General features: G+C 39.2%; 4 protein-coding genes across 5 annotated transcripts in view; 3 read left to right on the top strand and 1 right to left on the bottom strand.

The window, feature by feature from the left end:
• Positions 1–4,049, top strand: part of LOC146472678 (dynein axonemal heavy chain 1-like) — a 74,385-nt gene extending 70,336 nt beyond the window's left edge. For both annotated transcript variants that reach the window (XM_085119417.1, XM_085119416.1), the window contains 7 exons: positions 235–411; positions 812–982; positions 1,323–1,598; positions 2,400–2,495; positions 2,566–2,676; positions 3,066–3,300; positions 3,666–4,049. In XM_085119417.1, the coding sequence (XP_084975543.1) occupies positions 235–411; positions 812–982; positions 1,323–1,598; positions 2,400–2,495; positions 2,566–2,676; positions 3,066–3,300; positions 3,666–3,787 (1,188 nt within the window). In that variant the 3' untranslated portion in view covers positions 3,788–4,049. The remainder of the gene's footprint in view (positions 1–234; positions 412–811; positions 983–1,322; positions 1,599–2,399; positions 2,496–2,565; positions 2,677–3,065; positions 3,301–3,665) is intronic.
• Positions 4,050–4,841: 792 nt separating this feature from the next.
• Positions 4,842–11,346, bottom strand: LOC146472677 (centromere protein S-like). The gene is made up of 6 exons (XM_085119489.1): positions 11,262–11,346; positions 11,140–11,191; positions 9,846–9,917; positions 9,522–9,555; positions 8,281–8,347; positions 4,842–6,365 (listed from the first exon to the last, which is right to left on the bottom strand). Exons 1-6 carry the CDS (start codon positions 11,319–11,321, stop codon positions 6,228–6,230), a joined length of 423 nt encoding a protein of 140 aa, XP_084975615.1. The 5' UTR covers positions 11,322–11,346; the 3' UTR covers positions 4,842–6,227.
• A 1,189-nt stretch (positions 11,347–12,535) lies between these two features.
• On the top strand, positions 12,536–21,840 carry LOC146472676 (cilia- and flagella-associated protein 90-like). Its single transcript, XM_085119415.1, has 5 exons — positions 12,536–12,670; positions 12,818–12,850; positions 19,052–19,183; positions 19,646–19,762; positions 20,711–21,840. Exons 1-5 carry the CDS (start codon positions 12,569–12,571, stop codon positions 20,864–20,866), a joined length of 540 nt encoding a protein of 179 aa, XP_084975541.1. The 5' UTR covers positions 12,536–12,568; the 3' UTR covers positions 20,867–21,840.
• A 439-nt stretch (positions 21,841–22,279) lies between these two features.
• Positions 22,280–25,200, top strand: LOC146472675 (uncharacterized). Its single transcript, XM_085119233.1, has 5 exons — positions 22,280–22,400; positions 23,061–23,192; positions 23,344–23,411; positions 24,489–24,605; positions 25,108–25,200. The coding sequence occupies exons 1-5, from the start codon at positions 22,280–22,282 to the stop codon at positions 25,126–25,128; spliced, it is 459 nt and encodes a 152-aa protein (XP_084975359.1). The 3' UTR covers positions 25,129–25,200.
• Positions 25,201–25,367: the final 167 nt, after the last annotated feature.

Genomic DNA, 25,367 nt, shown 5'->3' with positions numbered 1-25,367 from the left:
CTAATTGTTCAAGTTGCGGTTAGCGCTACTCTCTTGGGGTCGCGACCTTTGGGACATCTCCATAAAACGCTAATTTCTACATTTTCCTGTGTGTTTCTACGAAAAAAAAATTGCAATTAAATCTCTATTTCTTTGTAACCTTTATATACAGGGCCTCTCTGAAAACCTCCATGTTGTGAGAGAGCACCCTGTATAAACACTGTTAAAAAATCAATTCTCACTCATGTGTTGTAGGTTTTAAAGTATACCGCTGGACACATCAATTATGGCGGGCGCGTGACAGATGACTGGGATAGGCGTTGTATAATGAACATCTTGAATGACTTTTACTCACCCGCTGTGCTGAGCGATGAACACAAGTTTTCAGAGTCGGGGATTTATCACCAGCTTCCTCTCACAGCGGATCATGAGGTAATGTACCTTCTAGATTTAGGGCCGGGTACCCCCTCATTTCTCCCATGGGGCTGGGGAGCAAGAAACGGAAGAAGCTTGCACTAGAAAATACGTGTAGTTGCGAGAAACTGGTGCGAAACAAAAAAAAAAAAACGGGAGGGACATTATTTATACATCGTATTTACATATCTAATAATGCATCTCATTTCTTAGTTAACGGATGCTATAGTCTTCCCATTTCAAGTAATGGTTGTGTAGAAGAGCGTAACCAAATTTTGGGGGGCATTTTGTTCAATCAGTATAAACGTTTGAACCATGACGAGTTTCAGACATACCCCTGCTCTTGCCAGCAAACCCTGAGATGATTTATTAGTTTGCCTATAAATTCGCGTTAACATTTCATAATTTTTCTTTTTAGCATTATCTTCGTTACATTCGAGGTCTACCTATCAACGACACTCCGGAAATATTTGCTCTTCACGATAACGCCAACATCACGTTTGCTCAGAATGAGACGTTCAGTCTGCTTCAAGGAATACTCAAGATGCAGCCCAGGGCATCATCCGGAGCTGGAAGGTCACGCGAGGAGGTCAGTCATCAAACTACATTGAAGAGAATCAACGGAACAATTTTTTTTTATACTTGGCCGGAAAACTTCTGTATGTTCTGACCTGATCTTCTTGTGATAAAAGCTCTGATAAAAAAAGAAAAACCTTTACATTTTATAGATTGGTATTTGGGAATAGATTGCTACTTGCAAAAGTACTCTGCCGTTGTCGTGAATCGGTTACTTTTTCCTTCTTCAAGAATTTAGTTGAATTTCGGTTTGTTAAAGGTACTTTAATAGTCAACATTTGTGACAGGTTTGACAAAACAGCAGCAACATTCAAGTGAAAGACCCCCCTTTAATCCTATGTTTGGTTTCCAAGGTGATGGAGGAGGCTGGTCGCAGTATCCTTGAAAAGGTGCCTCAGCCGATCTCAGTTGCCATGGTGATGGAGAAGCACCCGGTGCGGTATGAAGAGTCAATGAACACAGTGTTGACCCAGGAGGTCATTCGGTATAACAAACTGTTAGTGACTGTCCGACAGACACTAAATGACCTCCTCAAGGCACTCAAAGGTCTGGTGGTGATGTCACAGGCACTGGAAACAATGGCTAACAGTATTTATAACAACTCTGTCCCTGAACTGTGGGCCAGTAAGGTATGAGTGCACGTACTTTTAAAAAAGTCGTGATCAGGCAATATCTAGTGGTCTCTTCATTATCTTTATCCCTAAACTATGGGTAACAGGGTGTGAAATTGGTCTTAAGGCCGAGTTAGACGGTACGATTTTCTCTTACGACTGTCGCATGCGATTTCTAGAGCGCGCGCTGCTTGCGTCATGTAAAGATCGTACACAACTCTCGCCATTCAACATTGCCTTTACCTACGATTGTCGTAGGATTTTAAAACATGTTTTAAAATCCTACGACATCTTTTGTGACGTACACGACAGTTGTAAGCGAGTTGTAGGTTTGATTTACACGAAACAATTCGTGTCGTAGGCCTGTCGAAAGCTTGTCGCATGCGACAAAGTCGTGCCGTGTAAATCGCCCTTTAGGAAACACTGGCGTTTTCTTCTGATTGAATAGTTCCATCAACAGCTTCCCATTTGGTTGTCAAAATATCGCAAGATTTTTCTTAATCTGTTAGCGTTTTCTAAAAAGAAACTAAGAAACGTAGGCACTGAATGCCAATGCAATGTAAACCTCTATCTAAAAAGTTTTGGACTGCCTTGATAGTGAAAATATTCGGCATAGTATGAGAGTAGTGATAAGAATTTAGAAAAGCTACTTTTGGTGGTCGAGGTTGGTATTATCCAGTGAGAAGTATTTTCTTCAGGCTAATCTCTGCCGCGTATGAACGCAACATGTTTTTGTTCTAAACTGTTACTCAAAAAACTGTCTTAGAAGCCTTAATTTAGAAGGCTCCGCACTAATCCAATCATGTCGTTCGTTTCCAGGCCTACCCATCATTAAAACCGCTGGCTTCTTGGGTAACTGATCTGGTGGCTCGCGTTCAGTTTATTGAGAAGTGGATCGAACATGGAATCCCACCAGTAAGTTGGATTGTTATCACAGCACCCACTCTCCTGTAATTCCCTGACTGATTATTTTATTTTCTTGCAGGTTTTCTGGATCTCGGGATTCTTCTTCCCTCAGGGATTTTTGACAGGAACACTTCAGAACTATGCGAGGTCCTCTTCGATATCCATCGATGTTATCACGTTTGATTTTGAGGTATTATATTAGTCAGGACTGATTGTTTATCGTAAAGTCCCGAATGTAAGCCCTCCTAAATACACCCCCCCCCCCAAAAAAAAAAACCAAGAACAACCCTTCCCCCCCCCCCCCGAAAATTTAGGCTTAAACGTCCTTTCGATAAGAAGCCCTCCCGATTTAACGGTATTTTCATTGCAATACATCACACATCATCACATCACCTTTATCTACCCTCGGATTTTAAGAGTTTATTAGAAATACCTTTACAGTTGTTAGAAGCGACTCATCGTGAAAGGAATGAAAAGAACGTTTGTTTTGTTAGTTGAGTACTTTTAGGTAACTTAGTGGTCTCTCGGCTCATCAACAGAAAGAAAAAGGTGATCAAATGAAATGTTTTTCTCCAAAAGGTGATGAAGAAAACAGAAGCAGAGCTGACGTCTCGTCCAACTAACGGATGTTTCATCCGGGGTCTTTTCCTCGAAGGTGCACGGTGGGATTACGACAATCACGAGCTGACCGAGTCACGGCCGAAGGAGCTGTACACTGACATGCCGATCATTTGGTTAAAACCGACGGCAAACCGAGAGAAACCCGACAAGGGCATTTACGAGTGCCCAGTGTACAAGACACTGACACGAGCCGGTGGGTAATGTTTTTGTTTCAACGAGTAGAACGCCATGTTCATTCGGTTTGGATTTTTGAAAGTGACACAGTTTATTTATTCATTTTTCAAGTGGACGAATTCTGAAAGGAGGTTTTGCCGGACATTCAGCTGTAGTAACTCAAAAGAAGTCGATATGTTTATAGAATAACCTTTCGAGTTTGTGCCTTGCCCTATCGTCAGACTCGGTTTGGATTACTGATTGTTTTTATTCACTTGAGTTTTTTTTCCGTATTGGAGAAAAATTAGTTGAAAATAGTCTTTCTCCTCCTTTTTTAAATTTAAATTGCAGCTAACATGTCTGGAGGAATCTAACCATAACTTCCTTCCTTGCTTTACCATGTAGGTACTTTGTCTACGACGGGTCATTCCACGAACTTTGTTCTCCCAGTGGAGATACCAAGCAGCCAGCCTCAGCGACACTGGATTAAGAGGGGTGTGGCGCTCATGTGCGCTCTTAATTATTGAAATGCGACAAAAGCTGCCTTCATCTTTTATTGTACCATTCATTTTAAATATTCAACGACTTGATATATTCGTTTAGAAGGTTAGGCATTCATTGTTGGTGTTTAAGAAATGGTGGAGTGATCTTATAGTTAAAGTGTGTATTTTTTTAAGATATATTCATAAAGTCAAAACATGTAAATATTGCCCATTGCACCAAGTGCGTCATTGTAAATTATTTCTTACATAAAAAAAAGTCTTTAATAAAATTCAACATAAAATTGGACATGGCGTCGTGGTGTGACAAACATCATTTCTTCCGTTCGGAAATCTTACCAATGGAACGTTTTATACAAAACTGTAATGCCTTCTGAAACAAGACTTTACATGAGAGTTTGCATGAAGGATTCTCATCAAACAGTGATCATTGCTCAGTGAAACATATATAGCATCCGAACTAGTAATCGGAAGGTCTTAGGTTTCGTCTCGGCAAAATCATTAGAAGGGCTAAAGCACGCGCGTGCGAGAAGGTAGGTCTACAACAACATGCACTAGAAAGTGCAACATAGCGCGCGGCTGATGCCGAAAATGATAGACGCATGCAACAAAAGGTGTAAGCCGCATTTAAAATAAGGAGTTCATCATCGTCATAACAAGTGTGTTGAAGTCGCCTAGCGACGACACCACCGTCTCTTCGCATCTGAGCTTCAAATGAATGGAACTTCATGGTCTGAGACCATTAAGTTTCATTCCTTCAAATTACCGTCAGCTTCCCCCCTAAAAAATTTTACCCGCGCGATGCCTATCAGCAAGAATTATAAAAGTATCCAAATATCATGAATCCGAGGTGCCGGCCGCTTTTGGCGATTTGCATCTCCTCCACGAGTTTTAAGAGAACAAAAAAACCTCTTTGCAGTCTACTCTCTCTCTCAAAGCGGATACTACTGTGAGGCGGATGTCGATGGATGCTCTCTGGCTAGTCCTGACCGAATTTCACATGTTTGAACATCACTAAACTCTCTTTAATTAAGGCGGAATCCCTCCAAGGCTGACAGTGAGCGGACGCTGAATGTAACGATTTAATTTTCAAAGAGCAACTTTATTCACCCATCAGTTGTAACATTGTATAACTATTACATTCAGTTGCGGGAGATCCCCTGTCATTGTTTACAAGTTATTAAAAAAATACAATGGCGTGTTGTGTGAGTTAGATTTTCCATCCTAAGTATTACAATTTTATGTAAATTAATCAAATCCTAGAATCACGTACGCGTATATTTGCAGAAGCAACGTAAATATCCTTCGGACATTGACTCTGATTTTCAAACTCTTTCCTTGACTCTTCTGTTTTCTTAGTAAAATGGTTATATTCACTTTTATTCGTTTTCATTTCGTTCTCCTCCTGGTTATCACCTTATCATAGTGTTTTTCTTTGTGCTGCATTTGCAAAACCAATTTTAGGCCAGTCCACTGCCCCAGTTGTATCCTTTCTATAACCACACTCCACACGGTTCAACCGCTATACCGTTACATAGAATTAGAATAAGGTACTGCTCAAGCCAAATGAACATTTATACTGGTCAGCTTCAAAATTACTGCAAAATGTATTTTAGTAACTTATGATAGAGACCTCCCAGTTCTGGCATCACTATGTCCATTGTCAGACTAAATTGACTCACTATAAACCGACAGCTAGAGCTCATTCCGAGGTCGTCTACCTTGGGGGGACACTGCGCGTGCGTTCAACAATGGGATTACTGAGGAGGGTGCCCTAAGTCCACGTGCACCGTTGGTAACATGGACAACATTTGCTCCCCCAAACACCATTTACTTGATGCTTTTGTGGAATTTTTTTCTTGTACAACGATTACGGATCAATATAGAAATTATCCAAATTACAGCATGGGGAATACTTTTTCTCAAGTTTTTACTTAAGCAGGTGCCGATGCGTTTCTGGTCACGGCTAGACATTTTCTAGAGAGAAGGGACTGCATGCCTGCTGATATGTAGCTTGCACGCGTGCTTCAGAGCACGCACGATCCAATAGTTGAACGTAGGCCTACTTTCACCCCAGGCTACTACACGTTTTCCAAGGTTGGCTATGTCAGTGTAATTGCTGCGAGTTCTAATTGGTTCATTGCGTTACACGTTTGCGTTTGTGGTGATTGGTTAGAGGTGTTCACTTTGTTTTGGATTTACAACACTCAACTGAAAACCACTAGCACTGACTATCAATTAAGAGATAGTTCTGGTCCACTATGGTGGCGATAAGGAAACATATTTCAGGTCTTTTAGCCAGAAAATTACTTTGGGAGAAATTCCGGGAAAATATCTTATGAAAAAACTAAGACTGGATTCGTCAGTAAAGCATAAACAAAGAGTCTCTGACACGAACCGTCCTTAAACTACAAACTTTAAAAAGTAAAAATACACTGTTTTGTTTTCGTTTTCAATTGTCCTGTAATTAACTTTCCTCTTCAATTTCAATAACAGCAGCCTCTTCATCTGGTTTGTTCTTCTTTGCCTTTTTTGTTTTCCTCTTTGCCTTTTCTGCCTCATGTGCTTTGCTGAGTTCTTTACTCACATCTTCCATATGAGAGGCCTGAAAAGAGATGTTTTAAATAATGAATGAATAAATGATTCACTTACTTCTGACGGAAAGACTAACGGACTGACTGACTTATTATTAAAAAGGCTTTCCTTGAACTAACCAACTCACTGACTTGCTTTAAACAAACCAACTCACTGACTTACTGTCAAACTGACCAACTCACTGACTTGCTGTCAAACCGACCAACTCACTGACTTGCTTTAAACAAACCAACTCACTGACTTACTGTCAAACTGACCAACTCACTGACTTGCTGTCAAACCGACCAACTCACTGACTTGCTTTAAACAAACCAACTCACTGACTTACTGTCAAACGGACCAACTCACTGACTTGCTGTCAAACCGACCAACTCACTGACTTGCAGTCAAACCCACCAACACATTGAATTGCTGTCAAACTGACCAACTCATTGACTTGCTGTCAAACCCACTAACACATTGACTTATCGTCAAACCGACCAACTCACTGCCTTGCTGTCATTACTGACCAACTCACTGACTTGCTGTCAAACAAACCAACTCACTGACTTGTCAAAAACTGTCAAACTGAACAACTCATTGACTTGCTGTCAAACCCACCAACACATTAACTTACTGTCAAACTGACCAACTCACTGACTTGCTGTCAAACTGACCAACTCACTGACTTGCTGTCAAACCCACCAACACATTGACTTGCTGTCAAACTGACCAACTCACTGACTTGCTGTCAAACTGACCAACTCACTGACTTGCTGTCAAACCCACCAACTCATTGACTTGCTGTCAAACCCACCAACACATTGACTTACTGTCAAACTGACCCACTTACTGACTTGCTGTCAAACTGACCAACTCACTGACTTGCTGTCAAACCCACCAACTCACTGACTTGCTGTCAAACTGACCAATTCACTGACTTGCTGTCAAACTGACCAACTCATTGACTTGCTGTCAAACTGACCAACTCATTGACTTACTGTCAAACCGACCAACTCACTGACTTGCTGTCAAACCGACCAACTCACTGACTTGCTGTCAAACCCACCAACTCACTGACTCACTGTCAAACCCAACCGACCAACTCACTGACTTGCTGTCAAACTGACCAACTCATTGACTTACTGTCAAACTGACCCACTTACTGACTTGCTGTCAAACTGACCAACTCACTGGCTTACTGTCAAACCGACCCACTCACTGACTTGTTGTCAAACTGACCAACTCATTGACTTACTGTCAAACCGACCAACTCACTGACTTGCTGTCAAACCCACCAACTCACTGACTTGCTGTCAAACTGACCAATTCACTGACTTGCTGTCAAACTGACCAACTCATTGACTTGCTGTCAAACTGACCAACTCATTGACTTACTGTCAAACCGACCAACTCACTGACTTGGTGTCAAACTGACCAACTCACTGACTTGCTGTCAAACCGACCAACTCACTGACTTGCTGTCACACCGACCAACTCACTGACTTGCTGTCAAACTGACCAACTCACTGACTTACTGTCTGACTGATTGAGAGTCTAAATTACTGTCAGACTGACTGAATTCTGACTGACAAACTGATCGGCTGGCTGAATTATTGATTGACTCTCTGGCTGTCTGATTTACCAACCGACTGACTGACTGACCAACTGATGAACTGACAGACACAGACTGACTGCCTGTGTGGGTTACTGACTGACTGACTAACTGACTGACTAAGTAACTCACTAATTTACTGAATGGCTGACCTATTCACTGAGAGTCTCTCTGGCTGGATGACTGACAGTATTGTGTTGTGTTCTACTGGATTGTACTGATGAACCAAACTGACTGGCACACTAACAGAATGATGGACTGATTAACTGACTGACGGGCTGGTTAAATGAACTTAACAAAACATTATAAACAAACGAGTTTTTCTACTTACCAAAGTTGAGCTTTTCCTTGCAAGCAACAGAACATCATCACAGTTTATTTGTGTTCTTTTTGCATGTCTGACAAAATACATAAATTTGGTTTACAAAACGCAAAAAAAAAAAGCTCAGATCACTCTTTTATAAACAAACGAAAGACCCAAACACACATCAAACTGAACTTGGTAAATGTGTCAGTAAACTTTTTCACTGTGATTGTGAAAGCCCGAGCGTCGCAACATTTTGGACCTTGTCGACAAGAGTTTGAAACTTTAAGTTTGTTATGTGAAGATGCCTTTAAACCTTAAAAGATAAAACAATTTATCTTTGGAAAGTGGTCCTAAGAGTCCTGGGCTCCTTTCCTCTCCCCTTCCCTCCCCTCACCATTTCAGTTACAGCCCATGCAGACCATTGTTGGCTATGCATTTGGTACATATTGTAGCCTACCATGCTATGCAGACATTACAACACTGCAGCAAAATATAATAGTTTGGGTGGAAATACAACAAATACTCTAAATACTAGATATAAGAAAACATTCAGAATACCATTTGATTAGTTCTGTTTCCATGTTGCTTTTGAACTTGCAAGTTACCGTTCCTGAATATACTCCAAATGATGAATATTTTAAATTCAAAATACCCCACACTGAAACTGAATAGATTATATTTAAGTGGTCAAATCACAAAGATTCTACCCCTGTACTTTGATATCAGATGCCCTTTTCATTTCATTCTCGGATTTTAAAGACTCCTAAAGCCACTCCGAATTTCTTGACAAGCATAGAACAGTCAAACCACCCAGATGCACAGCTGAGAGGTTGCATCCTGAGTATCTGCTGAGTGGACAGTAGGTAATTTTCAGGACACAATCACTGAGCTACACACATGTAGACATGTGTGGTTTCACTCTCCTATGTCTAATAAGTTAGGGTTTTCCAGCAGTTAAAATTTTGAACCTTCAAAAAGAAAAAAAAGACTGATATTGAAGATTACACTGGAGGAATTTGTTTTGGCTTCCAAGCTTTACTAATTCTTAATAAAAAATGTAGCATATACATGTATGCAGAAAAAGTGAGTCACACAAATCACTCAAGCAACAGTCATGAGAGGTCAAATCCAGAATCCCTCCGGCGGCAGACAAGTGGTATAATGATCATTGATTCTTCCTAATATGAAGGTGCAAATGAACTTTCCATTTATTTGTTAGCCTAACATAACAAACAATACAAAAGACAGAACTGAAATTGACTCACTTAGCAAACAGCTCCAGATCTGTTGCAAATGATTCTGAAATAAAGTAAATTATATCTAAGTGACTTCACTTTAGTTATATATTTACGGCCAAAAACTGGAATAGTTGTCTTAATCCAGCTATGAAAATTAAATTGAAGTCAATCAAGGCGATATTGATTTCCTTGTTCACTCCAATAAACCACACTTCAGATGGCAAATTGACACTTCAGCATTAAACTTCCCTCTCCTTGGCCACTTCCTAGATACTTTTACAAATGCCTAATGATTATAAAATGAAGAAATGAAGTCATTCATTATGCACATGCTTTCTTTAGTCAACATACCACATTGTTTGAATATTGTCTCAGTCAAGGCAGCAATAAATCGCCTGGAAAATTGCAATCCTGTTTCTTGACCTAACAAAAAAAAAAAGGAACAGCTGTGCTGTGATGCTGATAGGTTCAATTTTACTTTTTCCCAGGGCCCCAATGAAGTTAAGAGTCATTTGCATGAAAAGTGGCTGATAAGGAGAAGTAACAGCAGGAGCTTGTTTCCCCAAACAACATCAAACCTATGATTCCAGCCAGTGCTTGCTGTGTTGATTACACTAATGTGGGCAGAGTGGGTGCGGTAGTCGTATTAGCTCTTGAGAGTTAATTCTGTGTTAAGATCTCACTGTTAGTGTAATGACCGAGCCAAATGAGACCAGCTTGGCTGCCATATGATAATGGATCAATCAATTCCAAACACCCCCCCCCCCCCCCCCACCTTTTGAAAACTAGGTTGTTCAAATTCTTGCCTCTTGGAGCCAAAAAATGTTCGAATGCCCTATCCTTAAGTGCTTCACAGCCTCTCCTCAAAGAAAAATATTTGGCTTCAATCAATCAATCAATCAATCACTGTTCGTGCTTTGCAGACAGGGATATATGAATGACACCTTTAATTATTTTTAAGCCATTTTGAAGGAGCCATTTGCTAGCAAAAACAAATTCCTGTCCTCGATCAAACACTCGCCTCCCACCAGTGTGGCCCGGGTTCGATTCCCAAACTCGGCTTCATATGTGGGTCGAGTTTATTGTTAGTATTCGTCCTTGCTCTAAAATGTTTTTCTCCAGGATTTGATCTGAAGAGTGCCCCCATACTGTAAAAAGCGAATTTGATCATCTCATCATAGAATTATGTGCTGTACAAATTTACAAATTTAAATTAATTTAAATTCAAATTTTTATTTAAATTCAATAAAATTCCCCGGTCAAATGCCTGGGGTATGCCCCCCCAGGGGGAGGGTGTTGAAGGTTGACGCACTGCTACAGCAACTAGTATCTCATGTATATACATCACTTGCAAAATTCACGAAGGGAACAGTCTACAAGTTAAATTGCAGCGTCAAACAAAATATGAGTGCAACTGTAAATACACTGCTAATGAAAGCATACAGAGGACTGCCAACCAAGTAACGAGAGCAAACGGGAACGGGAGGACATCTCATTTCCTTTGTTTTAATGATCTGAATGAAAGGCAGCACTTCTAAGTAATACAAATTGTTGTCTTGAACAATAAGTGTCTCCCTATTATTCTACAGACTTATGCGCGAAGTTGACAGCAGAGTTGAGGCTGGTTGAGGTTCGAGCTGCTTACCTGTTTTTTCACAAATGCGGCCGACTGTGTAATGAAGAGCAGCTTTCAAACACTGAAAGATGTGATCATAGCTTTAAACCTAACTTAATTACTTAAGAACGTTGAGTTTTGGAAGTAACAACCTGTTGGTAAGCCAGAGCTTCATATTCATCGTCTGCTATTTCGTCGCCTGAAGCCGCCATTACTGAATTTCCCGCGTCTTTTGTTCCAGTCTTTACGCGACAATCATAGCTGCTCGTTACTAGTCTCCTTTCAAGAGCAAGGCTTCTTTTTCCGGCGATTCTTCAGGGTATTTATGGTGGACTTTATGAAATACGGCCTTTCTTCTTCAGGAGAAGAAAGTTCCTGCCTTTCAAAATATCAGAATACAGAATTTCCTAACCGTGAAATCAACCTTGCTCTTTTTTACTGCTTTATTTATACATGTATTGATTTGCTAATAATAAAGAAGTATTTTTGTGCAGTTTATAACTATGCGGGAAAAGCAGATCTTAGCAAGGCCTATTGGAATCCAAAAAGAAAATTGGGGGTACCAACGCATTTTTCAGAGATAATTAAGCAACAATTTATCTAAAAAGTGCCAAAATATAAAGCAATGTATGGCATTTTTCTTCTAAACTGAAGCTTTATTATCTCTGAAAAATGCATGGTTACCCCCAGTTTTCTTTTGGGATACAAACAGCACATGCTACGTTTTCTCCGTATAGTTTTAAACCGCGCAAAAATTTTCCTGTATTAGCAGGCACCACCCATAGGAAACCCGGGTATCTTGAGATGCGCAGAACGTATGCGCAGTAACAATAGTAGGCACCGTCCTTTTAATTTAAAAATCATTAATTTTACGCAGCTATTTATAGTATTGGTAGGGAGGGATGGGGAGGAGGGCTGGAGAGAGTAAGGGAGACGGAATGATGTGAGGAAGGCTGTCACCTTAGTCATAAAAGAAATTTTGCCAGAATTCGCAAACAAGTTTATAAATTGAAAACTCCCACGAGCTCTCCTGTAGCTCAGTGGTAAAGCATCCGAACTAGTAATCGGAAGGTCTTAGGTTCGACTCCTGATAGGAGCACTCGGATTTCTTTTTTTCCGAGTATGCCTGCGTCACTTTCTGGAATAATCATCATTCTCAAGTTTATGAATTATTAAAGAAAAATGAAAATGGCATCAAGTTTTATAATGCAAAATATTTGGAATGTTCAGGGAAAAAAAACAAACAACAAGAATTAAATTGTGAGTTGTTTTTCAAAAACAACTCAATTCACGATTTAATTAATTTCGACTGCATGAAAATATTTTCTTTCAAATTTCGTTTTACGTCGTTTTTTTTCAGGGATTTTTCCTTTTGTGGTCAAACAATAGATCCTGACAAAGGACCTATTGCTATGGTTACGCCCCGTATACAACGAAGGGATTACAAGATCTGGTAAACATGGCGTCAACCATGGGCGAAATGGGTGTCTCACGTTATCCGTCTGAAAAAGCCGTGAAAGAAGCCCTGGATATGCTAAAACCTCCTGGCATTTTATCAAAGGTACATTGTCTAAACTTCTTGCCGAAAAATACTGTCTGAGGAAACGTGAACCGTTTTTATCGGGCTTATAAGTTGACGAATCTTTCAAATTAAAATTAGATTGATGTCGCGCGTTCACGAATAAATTTTTGAATCATATTTTTCCAGGCTTACAACCAGTTTCAGCTTAAAAGATATCAGGTGAGTTCTGTTTTTGTTTCTTTAGCTTATATGTGAATCTTTGAACTTTTAATACTGAGCTACTAATAAGCAACATTTGTTAATAAAGCTTAATATGCTTGAAATTGTTCTTATCGAATGTGGGTAGCGGGAGGTCGAATTACGGCCGATTTCCCATTCTGGATGACGCAAGGTTCCAATACTTCTTTTGTATACTTTTATTGATAAAACCGTTATCAAACATCCAACGGGGCTGTTTATAAACCAAACCCTGCGTGAACACAATATACAGGTATCAAACAAAATCCTACACTAATTTCTCGTGAGACAAACGATGATACACTTATTGTATCTACCACGATGAACAACAACAACCTCTTTCTCGACAATTAAGCATAAGTGTGAATAAGCACATAACACAAGAAAAGAAACTGTGTTCTTTTCATATGCTTGTGCTTATCTCACATTGGTTTAGCTTACCTATAAAAATGGCTGAAAGGCCTTCATTAGTTTAAAACTGGTCAGAGTACACTCATGCCAACTCTCCCGGATTATCCAGGAGTCTCCCGGATACGGAACGAATCTCCCGGTCTCCCGTACGGGTGACTAAACCTCCCGGATAAAAACGACTTGGCGTCTTATTTGTATAATAGGCTAGTATTTCAACTCAAATGTTCCTTAAATTTAAGAAATATTGTGTCATGGCTACATTTGCATACCTGTTTTACCCAATCTGCCACAAACTTTGACGGAAACCAAAGAAAATACGCTTTTTGCCATCATTACATGTAGCTGTCATCATTGCAATATAAACGACTTTCTGATTGGATAAACGTTCAACCAATTAAAGAGCAGGACAAAAAAGCTCTAGTGTTGTGCGAATTTTGTGCCAACAAGGTGGGGGGGGGGGGGGTAAGTGCATCAATTTTGCTTAGTGGGGAGGGTAGAGTAATAAGGGGGGGGAGTGCGCAGAAGAAAAAATCTCCAGATTTTAGATCTTCAGAGGTTGGCATCTCTGAGAGTATAGAAACAATAACAATTATTATATCCTAAATTGTTAACAATATTTATTTAATTATTTTTATTTATTTTTTGCCTGCTGCATAAAAATGAAACTGGTGGGTTGGGAGACAGGAAGTGGAGAAAACTGACGCTTAAGGCCGTAGTATTTGAATGCAGTGTGAACTTAAAGGGCCCTAGTCAGCCACACCTTTGTTTTTGTTCTTATGCGAGTTTGGCTATTATATTTTATTTGGAGCATGTCAAAAAGAACAAAATCACTGTGAAACTACTAAAAATAATGTAACATATTTTCAGGAACACAACTTGCAGTAAAGCAATAAGATTTCACTTTACCATGCAATATCAATAATTTCGATGACGAAAATGGCGGAGGCTGACTAGGGTCCTTAAAGTCACTTATAGCTGGAAGGAAACTGCTTAAACATCTCCAGTGCTCTCTGGGATTAGCTACAAGGCTAAACTGGAGCAGGTCATGGCTAATTTTGACGGAAATTTGCATCAAACCCCCCCCCCCCCCCCCACCCCCCGGCATCATTGAACAACATAGAAATTAGAGAATATTTAGTCAGCAGTGTTAATTTAAGTGCTGGAAAGAAACCACTTAATTTTCTATGGAGCATTGCCCTGGTCCACTCTGCAGGGTTAATTTTCTGATTTCTGATTTTGTTAATTTTGAAAAGAACGCCTAAAAGGTACCAGAATTCTGCTTTGTGGGCATGGTCTGAACAATTATTTACCTCTAAGAATCGAAGTGCCAAAACTGAATTGACTGACATTTACTTCATTTCACATTTTTTGGCTCATTATACCCTAAAAGGTACCAGCTAACTCATTTTACATTTTAGCACCCTAAGGGGTACGAAACCACAAAGTTTAACCCCTGAAAGGTATGACAATCACCCTCATCTCTTTTATATGGGAGTCCCCCACCCCCACCCCTGGGAGAAAAACACCACCTCCACAAAATATATATCATGTTCTGGTGAAGAACAGTTTCTCACAAGATATTGATATATCCACAGATTAAATACAGCATCCATGAAAGTGGCAACTGCATTCACAGGAACCAAACTATTTGTTGTCCTATCCTTATATTATATTGGCTTCAACCTAAGCTTTTTCTCGTGGTAGCTATGTAATTCAAAATATTTTGATGATAAAGAAGGTATAATCATTGAAAACTGTTTAAAGAATACACACAGCATATAAAACAGGGATCAAAAGTCCAAACTCCCAGAATCTAACCCCAAAACTGCATTCTTTGCACCAAAAACGTTTTCCACAAACCTTGTAACACAAAAAGTGGTTTTCAGTCATTAATTCCAAACCCCAGAAAATTAAAAATTCTTATAGAATAATATTGTTAACAATAATATATTAACAATTCTTATTATTAACAATTAATTGAAATATTAACAATTCTTATAGAATTGTTAATATATGGAATAATTTACCATCTGAAATTAAAGCTTAGCCGGTACTTGAATACATGTAGTTTTAAACATGATTTAAGATTTCAAAGTATCTTCTCAAAGACTTTTAACAATGAGCTACCCCGTCACCAGTTTTTAGCTAGTTTTTTAATTATCATTTTTAATATTTATTTATGTACAGTTTTTTTAACTTTTATTTCTTGATTATGATTGCAAATTGTCACTGAAAAACCCCCCTATGGGGAGTGTCAATAAAGTATTGTATTGTATTTGTAAAAGGTCTTCACACAGAGTGTTTGGCTAAAAATGCTGAATTATCTTCCTTCGTAGATGTAAACCAGTTCTTCGGTAGTCCTTGACTGGTTTATCTATTCCAAAAGAACAAGAACTTAATTCTTCCCAAGTATGTAGTCAGTGTTGGTTGAAATCCACTAGTAATCCACCATTGCAAATTGCCCTCATGAAATCTTCTTTACCCTCATGTATTCAGTGGAGAAGAAGCCGGGGGATATCACCTCACAAATTATGTATGGCAAATGAAAGTCCTAGTCAGTCCATGGACTTCCCATACAGACAGTGCTTGACTTGCAATGAATTAGGAGTAATTTCACTCTTCTTCACATATTAGCATACATGTCCATCTCAGGATTTCCCTCAGAATTTTAACAGATTTCCCTTCTGAACACTGATAATTCAGGTTTTGTTTCTTTTTTTTTTTTTTTCATAGCTGACCAGATCAAGTTATAGGGGGTATAAAAAGAGGAATAAAAATGTGAATAAAAGGCAAATTAGCGTTGAATCGATTAGCAGGAAAAAAAGCCATTAGGTTGAGAAAAATAACAACCTCTTTTTAGACATCCCCTTTTGGCTTTTTGGCCTTGTTTGGCAACAGCTTGAAAGAAAAAAAAACTCACTAAAGACATTTGGTTTTTTTCTGTCATGTAAATTTGGCGAGTCTTGGCATATGTGTGTTGCGTTTCCTTGTTTCACGTACATGTTATTGTTAGATTTTATCCAAAATGATTGTTGCCCAGCCTCGAAAGTGTGAACATTTTACCTTGCACAGTATAATAAACAATGCCACATGCATGAAAGTATTACCCGGTGGCTCTCATTTGAATAGCTTCACTTAAGAATTTCATCTGGCACAGACTAAAACAAACTTGTTCAGTTTTATATGTTGCGGACGAAACTACAAACGTACACCCCCCCCCTCCCTTTGCAACTTGGTATGAAACTTTTTGTAAGTTACAGTAATATAGCTTGAAATAATTTGTAGCGTAACTTTCCAGGTTTTCAGTGAAACAGTAGCCTGCGAGCAAGCTCAAGAGAGCTCGCAGGCTAGTGAAACAGCTGCTTTAATAAACGATTGAATAGTTCAAGCTGTTTCTAACAGGAGAGTAGCCTTCCCTGGCGAAATTTGTGGGCTATGATTGACGCGCTGCTGCCAAATTTTGTGCGCTGATGCATTTTTCATTTGCGGTAATTCCGCAAAACCCTGTGTCAGAATTGCTTTGCAAGTTCCAGAAAAATGAACTTGAATAAAAGCGCCTTTAGAAACGCGTTACGGGGACACTGTACGGTATCACAGTCGAAGTACTGCCACACACTTTAGGATTTGTTTAAAAAGCTAAAGTGACATTCATTGCACAAGTTCAGATTTCTTTGCGGTAGGCGTGTAGCCTTCCACGCAGTCGTTTTTAGGGGACTCTTATTACCTCAAATCCCCTAAAACGACTGCGTGAGAGGTCAAGGGAAGGAGGATGGACGCTTTAGATCTCACACCAAATATCACACATCTCGTCAGTCTGACTCAGTGTAATGTAAACGTTTCAGACAAAATGAAAAAAGCTTATAATTTGACGGTAATGAGGTTTTCTTTGGCTTATCAGGGAGGTCTTGTAGTTACATCAATGCTGACCTAGTGTTTTAAAGAGAAAGTTCCTTTCTTTGATGAAAAAGTTATAAGGTTTAGTTAAGTAAAGTTCTCAGTTTCCTTTGATGCAAAAGTTAAGGTTTAGTTAAGTTAAGTTCTTTCTTTGATGCAAAAGTTAAGGTTTAGTTAAGTTAAGTTCTTTCTTTGATGCAAAAGTTGACGTTTTAAGCTGAAAAAGTTCAAAAGTCACTTATAACATGCTCTTGTCGGTGACGCCCATTATTCACGTTTCGCCAATACCATCCGACAGGCGCACTGAGTCACTGATCCAGTTTGTTTGAACGATTAACGAATCCTTCAATAAACTCAAGTAAAGGTCCGTTTAAACGTTTTCAACATTAGCTTCAACATGCGATCAACACAGTACAGTTGTTAAACCAAATGTCAGGGGCGTTTTTACAGGTCGTTCAACATTGTTGAAAGGGTAAAAAAATGTTGAAAGCTTGTTGAATCAAATTTCAACTGGTTTAAACTTTCATTCAACATGGCTTCAACGTTAATCCTTTGTTCTTGAAAATGTTGAATGGCGTTCAAGTGAAACCGTTTGAACTCCGTTCATCCAACATTTGCCCAACATTATTCGTTCAACAAAAGTTTAAACGGGCCAATATTCAACATGCATACAACATTTCCTTTGTTCTCGAAAATGTTGAATGGTGTTGAAGCCTTTTGAACACTCCGTTCAACATTTGTCCAACATTTACCCAACCTCCGTTCAACTTTTGTTGAACGCTGATAATGTCGAAAGTAGTGAACTTTATATCAAGTAGAATTTAGTATAACTTAAATAGGGGCATCCAATGAGATCTTTTGAAACAAAATGCTTAAAATGTTGTCTCCTGTTCGGATGATTTAGCTGAAAATTTCAGCTGCAGAAAGTTTTAGGAGACGGCATCTTATTCCCCAAAGCAACAAGCTGTTGTAGGCTTTACCACAATGCTAATTGACCTCATGTCGCATCTTAAACAACACATTTGACACTTCACAAACGAAATGAATTAGTTTCAGAGTGTTAAGAAACTTTGAGCTGACATTTTGCCGAGGAATACTTGAGATTTTCTTTACAACTTAATGCGAATTTCTGAGGCGATAAGAGCCTTTCGAACAGATATCCACCGAAATGAATCGTTGGGTCAGGGTCCCTGTTCTAAAGATGTTGTAAATAAAGTTCAAAGCCGTGTTTGTAGCCATATGAAGATGTGTGTTAATGGTATCGTTCTCAAAACAAGACTTGATAGTCTTGATATATGCAGTGAGGCATTTATTACATGATAATTACCATATAAGAGCATTTATGTCACAGGTTGTTGTCATGCCTTAATCATGCGTACAATGAGCTTATTAACCCTGCCGGGGGTCTTTTGTAATACAAAGCGCGTTGCATAGCAACGGTCTTTCATTCTTCATTAACAGATCAAAATCGTTTGAAGTAAGTCAAAACAATTAGAATTCAGAGTAAGCGAAACCAGTCTGTAGTTTGACCTTTCTCACAGAAAATCAAACAAAATGGGTGATTATCCAGGTAGTGGATATAAAATGTCCTCGTATGGTCTTAAAACTTATAACCCTCAAGAAATGGTCGGCCAGTGGACACAATGTTGTAAGGTACATTACATTACACGGGTAGTCTTTATTCTGTTCTTGTTATGTCGCTTTGACCGGCTTGGTCGAAAGCATCTATGGATCTCTTCAGGCCCTTGCAACTCTCTGCACTTCGTCGAGGTTCAACTAAGCCTTCTCGATATAAACTAGTGCAAAGACGCCTAATTCCTGCAGAGCGATTGCCTTTCACTAACGACGTATTTTGCGCTGTTTTTCTCTTAATTCCAGCGAGAAGATGCCATCCGAAAGAATCATATTGTCACCACTGGAGGGGAAGGTGTTGCTAGCTCATGGAATGTGGAAAGACCCAAGTCTTTAGATCTCTCTCAAGATACCAGCTACTTTCTTGCAAAGACTATGGTATGCCTTGACGTTATGCTAAACATTGCGTGCTTGTGAGTTTTTCTGTGTGCGGAATATAGACAGCTGAATTTACTTAACTTTAAGTCGTTTATATAGCGTTTTGTTGCTACTAAAGCTATGTTCCTCTATGAGAACACTTCTGTCCCTAATTCCAACCGTTTCATTTTTTATCTCTTGTTCGTCGATGTTTTGAAATTTAGCAGCGAAGAAAGCGAAGGAATGTTAATATCATGGAAAAATTGACCACTTCTCATAGTTTGAGATTTCAATAAATTTCCCTTTTTTTTCAATGTTTAGTCCAAGTAGTAGAAATAGAATTTAAGGAATGTTTGGGAATAACAAATTTTAGACTACCCAAAGACAAGAGCTTTGTCTGTGGTTTGAATCAAAATTCTCATTGTGAATTCTTTGTTAAGCTAAGCTTGTTTTCTTATTTTAATTTTTTTTTATTTCTTGCAGCACGAAAGACCGTCTACATACGATCGAATAAATCATGTTGTTGAAGGATACAATCAAAAATTACATCGCGACGACAGAGAGCACGCAAAATCCCGCGGTCTTAAAGTAAGCAACGAAGTAAGCATTTTGAAATGATTTGTTTTGGTCCATCGTCTCCAGGAGCTACAAAAAATTAACATGCATCCTTTCAAAGTGATGAATTGTTTATGAGGGGATTCCTAAACTGTTTTTTCTCCTAAGGAAACTGTCATCCACGAGGCTACTCTCATGTTTTCTTTCACCACCGCCCGGTTCATTCTAAAAAATATTTAATGTGCTCTAATTTATACGTTTTTGAGAACACACGACCTTGGCTGGCCAAAGAAGCAAAAAAAAGGCCTTTTAGTCTGACTATAAAATATGTGAACCAAGTCAAGTCTGAAACAGGAGCTGTATATTGCTAATGGGCTCCTGGTCTGAACAGCATTTTAAATCTTCTAGCCTCCTGCTAAAAGAGTAAAAATCAAGATACCTGATTTCATTTTCGTACTATATAGGCCCATACATTAGGAACCACCGGCTGAGGTTTCTAGAAGGGAAAATGGAAGAACTTTTCATCAAAGTTTCACTGCTTTTCAGTCCTTTCTCATCGTTCTCCACCATGTTATAGAGTGTACGTTCGAGCATCAAATAACAGCAACCTCCCCCCCACAAAAAAAAAAGACAACAGCACCCCCCCCCCCCCCCCCCGTTTCCTTGTCAGCCATGTTTTCTTGTCCGACTGTGGATTCATTCACTTAAGCACTCCTATTTGTTCTGGCTTAAATTATTCCCTCCCCCCGCCCATAATGGCCGCCGCTGTAGGAACGGCCATTTTTTGCAAGCCCCGAGCCCCTTATCCGAGGAGACCGTGTGCCTCCTAGCTGCTCCCTGTAGCGTCCGTTCACTGAGGGCTAAAAGTCTATGTTCGAAAGGGAACGTTATAGAGAAGTTTGTAAACTATCATGTTCAATCAATCATTTATTTTAACACGTTTCGTCTAGGAGTTTAAAACTCGTTTAAACATATTCTTCTTTCCCTCGTTAGGAAACCAAGGTAGGAGTTCCCGCTTTATCTTCATCGATATACGGCCACCCCAGGCTCACACCACTGGAGTTCACAGACCGGAAACATGTCAGAGTGGAGATCTGTAAAAAAGACTTCCTAAGACTGGGGGGCACAAATATAGGAAACTCAGACTAACTAGCGTAATATGGAATATAATGACCACGTGACTGAAAGATAAGCAAGAAAAGCTTCCTGAGTCCAGACGGAATCAACTTACGACACTGTATTGACCGGATGAGTTAATGATAGGTTATAGATTTTAACCATTTTTTGGTGAAAGTCATAAAACGGGTGTGGATTCTAGAAACCAGGTCTGAAAATGGGTATGAATTTTAGAAGCCTGTTCAGAAAAGGGTACCGGAAATAACAAATTTTGATCTGATATAGGGTCAGGGTTTGGAGAATCGAGCCGCACATCTCCACCAAAAATTCAGAGGAGTAAAGTTAGTTTAAGTAAAGTTAGTCCGCATGCAGACGCCTCCTATTGCCTGTGTTCCTCTTTTCAAACCCGTGAAACAAAGGGGAAAAGAGAAGCTAGTTTCAGCTCTGATTATTTTGAAAATTAAGCACATTCAAACTCCAATACCGTAGAGCGCGTGGGAGTCAACGAGAGTATAAGATTCAATGACCAAGCGAGAGTGTACCATAAACTTTCCGCGTAGCTTCTCGTTTGAACGAATTTTAAATTGTTCTAAGGAAAGCAAGGTATCTTTGTAAAGACAAAGGACTGTGGAAGGCTTGGGAACAACTAAAATGGACATTAGTACCCGGGAGAATTTCGCTGCTGAATAAGGTGATAAATTTTATTAATGAAGCAAATGAAGTGATCAAGATATCTTTTACTCTTCCAACTCATGGAATTTCTCCTCTTCTTTTACCCCTCTTACTTAAGTTTCTGTCATTGGTCTAAAACAAATGATAAACTTCACCGTTCCGTTAATTTATCAGCATATGGATAAAAATTTTGCCCTTTTTGTAATTATCATCACAGTCGTTGTAAATCCAATAAATATGTGTCGTATTCTCGAATGAGAACCCGCTATTAAACTGTTATTAGTATTAGGCGTATTAGATTAATTCTCAATAAAAATGCTTAGTCGTGTAGTGTGCTACTTGTGTAATCTTTCTTGATCGTTTCACTTCCCCCTACCGATGTATGTACACCCAATTTCCAACTACTCGCGTATAAAGATTGTCCTGCGGTTTATACAGATGAAAAGGAAATAAGCCGGCAACTTGCGTGAGTTTTTCGGTCGAACAAACCAGCCGCTTGAAAGTTAATACATGCTTAGCCTTACCCTACATCACGAGTTGGAAGACTCTAGACTCGGTAGTAAGGCAAGTCTTGGCAAGGGGTCTCTGATCTCTCCCAGCGAGAAGGAAATCATTTTAAAAAAAAACCCAACTTGCTTAAAATTTTGGCAGCCCACTTTCGCTTTGATCTGTCCTGAGAAAAAAGTTTCTAACTAGTAGTGGCTATTAAAGATTGTGAAAAAGGTTTGAGACTGAACACGAGTCAGCGCTCATGGAAGTCGCGTATTTTCGCGGATGAACTCGAAACGTGATGGAAGTCGCACATCCTACGTTTGTAATTTACCAACCGCTGGCTCCACCACTAAAAACCAGAACGAATCTACACAGCAAATTGGACGTCTTCCCGAGGATAAGGGTAAGGAAAAAAAAAAGACAATTTTAAATGAAAATCAGGGGCACCCAATGACGGTTTTCTCTCAGATCCTTTGAAACACTATTTTAGGTTATCTGGAGTGCCTTTATTTTTATCTGTTCGGTCATTCTAGGGGAACTTCAGTCTTTTCGTAATTACTAGGGCATTTTTGTCCATTTCCCGAAAACCTTAGGTCTTATTTCCTTTCCGAAAATCTTAGCTGACCTTTTTTCGGTACCCAAAACGACATTTTTAGGCCCTTTTCTAGGCCTTAAATTTTCCCTATCACGAAAGTTCGAGGTGAAAATTCCCCTTAGAAAATTGTAGGCGATTAAGGACCTTCCGAACAGATAATTTACCGAAACGATCCGTTGAGTGCTCCTGGAAAATGCACGGCTCAGCGCATATCTAATCTCTTGGTTGCTTTATTCCGCGCGTGCGGAGGCCTGGGAGAAAGCCTCGACATGAGGAAACCGTGTCAAGATCCAACAATGGAGAAACTGGACTCTACAAAGTCCTCTCCTTTTCGACCGTGCGAGCGAAAATGGTAGGAAAAATACTTACAACGCTTTCAATCCTCTCTAATCCTCGGCCATCTGTGTTCATTTTCCTTTGTAACGATATCAAAAGGAATTTATTGTATCTCTATTAATCTGAACTGAATTTCTGGTTCTTATATACAGGTTAACGTACCAAAACAACGCCGTACTTTTTGCAAGGCCAAGAAATGTCGTAGACACACTTTACACAAAGTCACGCAGTACAAGACAGGAAAGGCCAGTCTGTTCGCTCAGGGTGAGAGTTATGATGAAATTTTAATCTCAAGGATTGGTTTGAACTTGAGCACGCCATTATTTCTTAGTCCATGCCCTGTAGAGTTCTAATATTTTAGCATCCCTCAGGCCTCAGTTACTTACCTTGGATTATGTTTTCTTGTTTTGCTTAGGAAAACGCCGCTACGATCGAAAACAGTCAGGTTACGGGGGTCAGACAAAACCCATTTTCCACAAAAAGGTAAGATATACTTTTGATAGTGCGCTAGAATATAAACCAAGCATTTTTTTGCCAACCGAGTCAACACCCGAATTCAACACAGTCATGTACATGGGATGTTTTCATTCTGACTTTGGACCAGGAGGATTATAACACAGTAAATGTAACAGATTACTGTACTACAGGACCCGGTTTATGCCCTGCTTTAAAGGTGTGGCATTCTTTTGTGGCACTTCCTCCTTATTTCACGTTTTAAGAATGGAACAAAGAGATATACCGTTGTCGCTTCCAGGCTATGTGGTTATGTATCTACTGGGCTACACAGACCACTTGAGGCAAAGGAAAAATCTTTTACCCTACGACCTCCAGATATGATTACTGTCGCTCTACCAACTGAACTATGAGGCCAGATGGGAACAAGTTGTGGGTGATTGTAGTGGTAACTGCAACAATGTGAATGTGAAGGGTACAAATGAATGTTGTGCCGCTTGCTAAATCAACACCAGTGATGGATCAGAGGTGTATATTGAAGTGCCAAGTGAACCCATACTAGTCACCCTTCTGTACTCCCCTGTTGTTTTAGTCAGTTTGGTAGTTTCATGTATCATAAAATTATGTGGCCTGCTATTTGGGGATCAAACTTTAGAATGTGGCACTGTTGTAGGGAATGAAAATAAATTTAAAAATCTTGGCATGGAAGTTAATATGTTCTGACACCATTTTGGGGATTTGTTGTTCGGTGCCCTTCAAAAATCATAAGCTCTTTTGAAAACTTGCAACCATGTCTGGGTAGGGGGGATCCCAAAACTGTCATTGAATGGACACTGTACAAGAACGGAATGTTGTCTGTGGCAAGTTGTTTTCTTTAGTGGCTGTTGTTGTAATCATGAGTTACAATGGATGAGGTTAGCTGTAAATTGAAGGTCAAGAAAGTCAATACATCTATAATCAGGAGAAGCCATCCATCACATGTCATTTTTAAGTAGTAACCTGATGCTGAAGTAGCATGTCTAAGCTAACTTGTGTACAGTTTCTTTTGTTACCCAAATGTTGATGGACCAATTTAGGGCACTGATTGTAATTCTTTTACACATTTAGGCGAAAACAACCAAGAAAATTGTTCTTCGTATGGAATGTACAGAGTGCAAGTACAGAAAACAAATTGCCCTCAAAAGATGCAAGCATTTTGAACTGGGTGGAGACAAGAAAAGAAAGGTGATCTTTACCATTCATTATAGATGAACTGCCTTTGAAACTTATTGAAACAACCAGTTACCCTGGAGAGGTTACCACGAATAAGAAAATTATGAAGTCTAAGAAATGCAAGAATTATTTCTGCAATGTTTATTGTTCTGTGACTAATCAGATGTGCAAGCAAACCACAAGAAAAAAAAAAGACCTAACCTCTCACACAGTCCTCTTTACGGGCATGATTCTAAAACACAAAATAGTTTTTGTTACAACGTATAGTATATTCATCTTATATCTGTTTGAGTTTCTTTCTCGTCAAATTAAACATTCCAGAAATATTCTAGTGTTTAAAGTTTTCTTAGTTGCTTTGTAAAATGGAACCTCTGATGATGGCACTCTTTTCCCTTAAAAAGTTCATTTTGAAATCTCAAAACTGTATTTGAAACTTTCCAAGATGTATAGACTGGATGCCAAAAGCCAGCATGAGATATGCTTTCTAACTATGTTTTTTCTTATTCTTTTTTAGGGACAAATGATCCAGTTCTGATTGTAATAAAATATCTTGTATTCCACTAAATTTGTGTGGTGTGTTGGAGTAAAATAAAATCTTATAAGTTGGTTTGGTATGTTTATGATCTTTAAGGGTGATTCAAACAAAGGGTAAAAACATATAGCAATACCAGAACCAAACCATCAATAAGATAAAAAAGAAAACTATTTAGAGAAAAAAAAAACATAACTATGTGAGGTGTGCATGCGTGGGGTAAAAAATCAGTTTTTTACTAT

This window comes from Pavona decussata, unplaced genomic scaffold, assembly GCF_977016875.1.
Source record: "Pavona decussata unplaced genomic scaffold, jaPavDecu1.1 SCAFFOLD_98, whole genome shotgun sequence".
Taxonomy (NCBI): domain Eukaryota; kingdom Metazoa; phylum Cnidaria; class Anthozoa; order Scleractinia; family Agariciidae; genus Pavona; species Pavona decussata.
This window is presented reverse-complemented; position numbering and strand designations above follow the sequence as displayed.

Bases quoted from the DNA above. Each gene is read 5' to 3' on its own strand.
- LOC146472675 (XM_085119233.1), top strand. From the start codon at position 22,280: ATGAACTCGAAACGTGATGGAAGTCGCACATCCTACGTTTGTAATTTA. The intron at 22,401-23,060 runs GTAAGGAAAAAA...ATCTGAACTGAA, and splicing joins ACGTCTTCCCGAGGATAAGG to TTTCTGGTTCTTATATACAG. The intron at 23,193-23,343 runs GTGAGAGTTATG...TGTTTTGCTTAG, and splicing joins GGCCAGTCTGTTCGCTCAGG to GAAAACGCCGCTACGATCGA.
- LOC146472677 (XM_085119489.1), bottom strand. From the start codon at position 11,321: ATGGCGGCTTCAGGCGACGAAATAGCAGACGATGAATATGAAGCTCTG. The intron at 11,192-11,261 runs GTTGTTACTTCC...CACATCTTTCAG, and splicing joins AAGCTCTGGCTTACCAACAG to TGTTTGAAAGCTGCTCTTCA. The intron at 9,556-9,845 runs GTATGTTGACTA...ACTTTATTTCAG, and splicing joins GACAATATTCAAACAATGTG to AATCATTTGCAACAGATCTG.
- LOC146472676 (XM_085119415.1), top strand. From the start codon at position 12,569: ATGGCGTCAACCATGGGCGAAATGGGTGTCTCACGTTATCCGTCTGAA. The intron at 12,671-12,817 runs GTACATTGTCTA...ATATTTTTCCAG, and splicing joins CTCCTGGCATTTTATCAAAG to GCTTACAACCAGTTTCAGCT. The intron at 19,763-20,710 runs GTAAGCATTTTG...TTCCCTCGTTAG, and splicing joins GTCTTAAAGTAAGCAACGAA to GAAACCAAGGTAGGAGTTCC.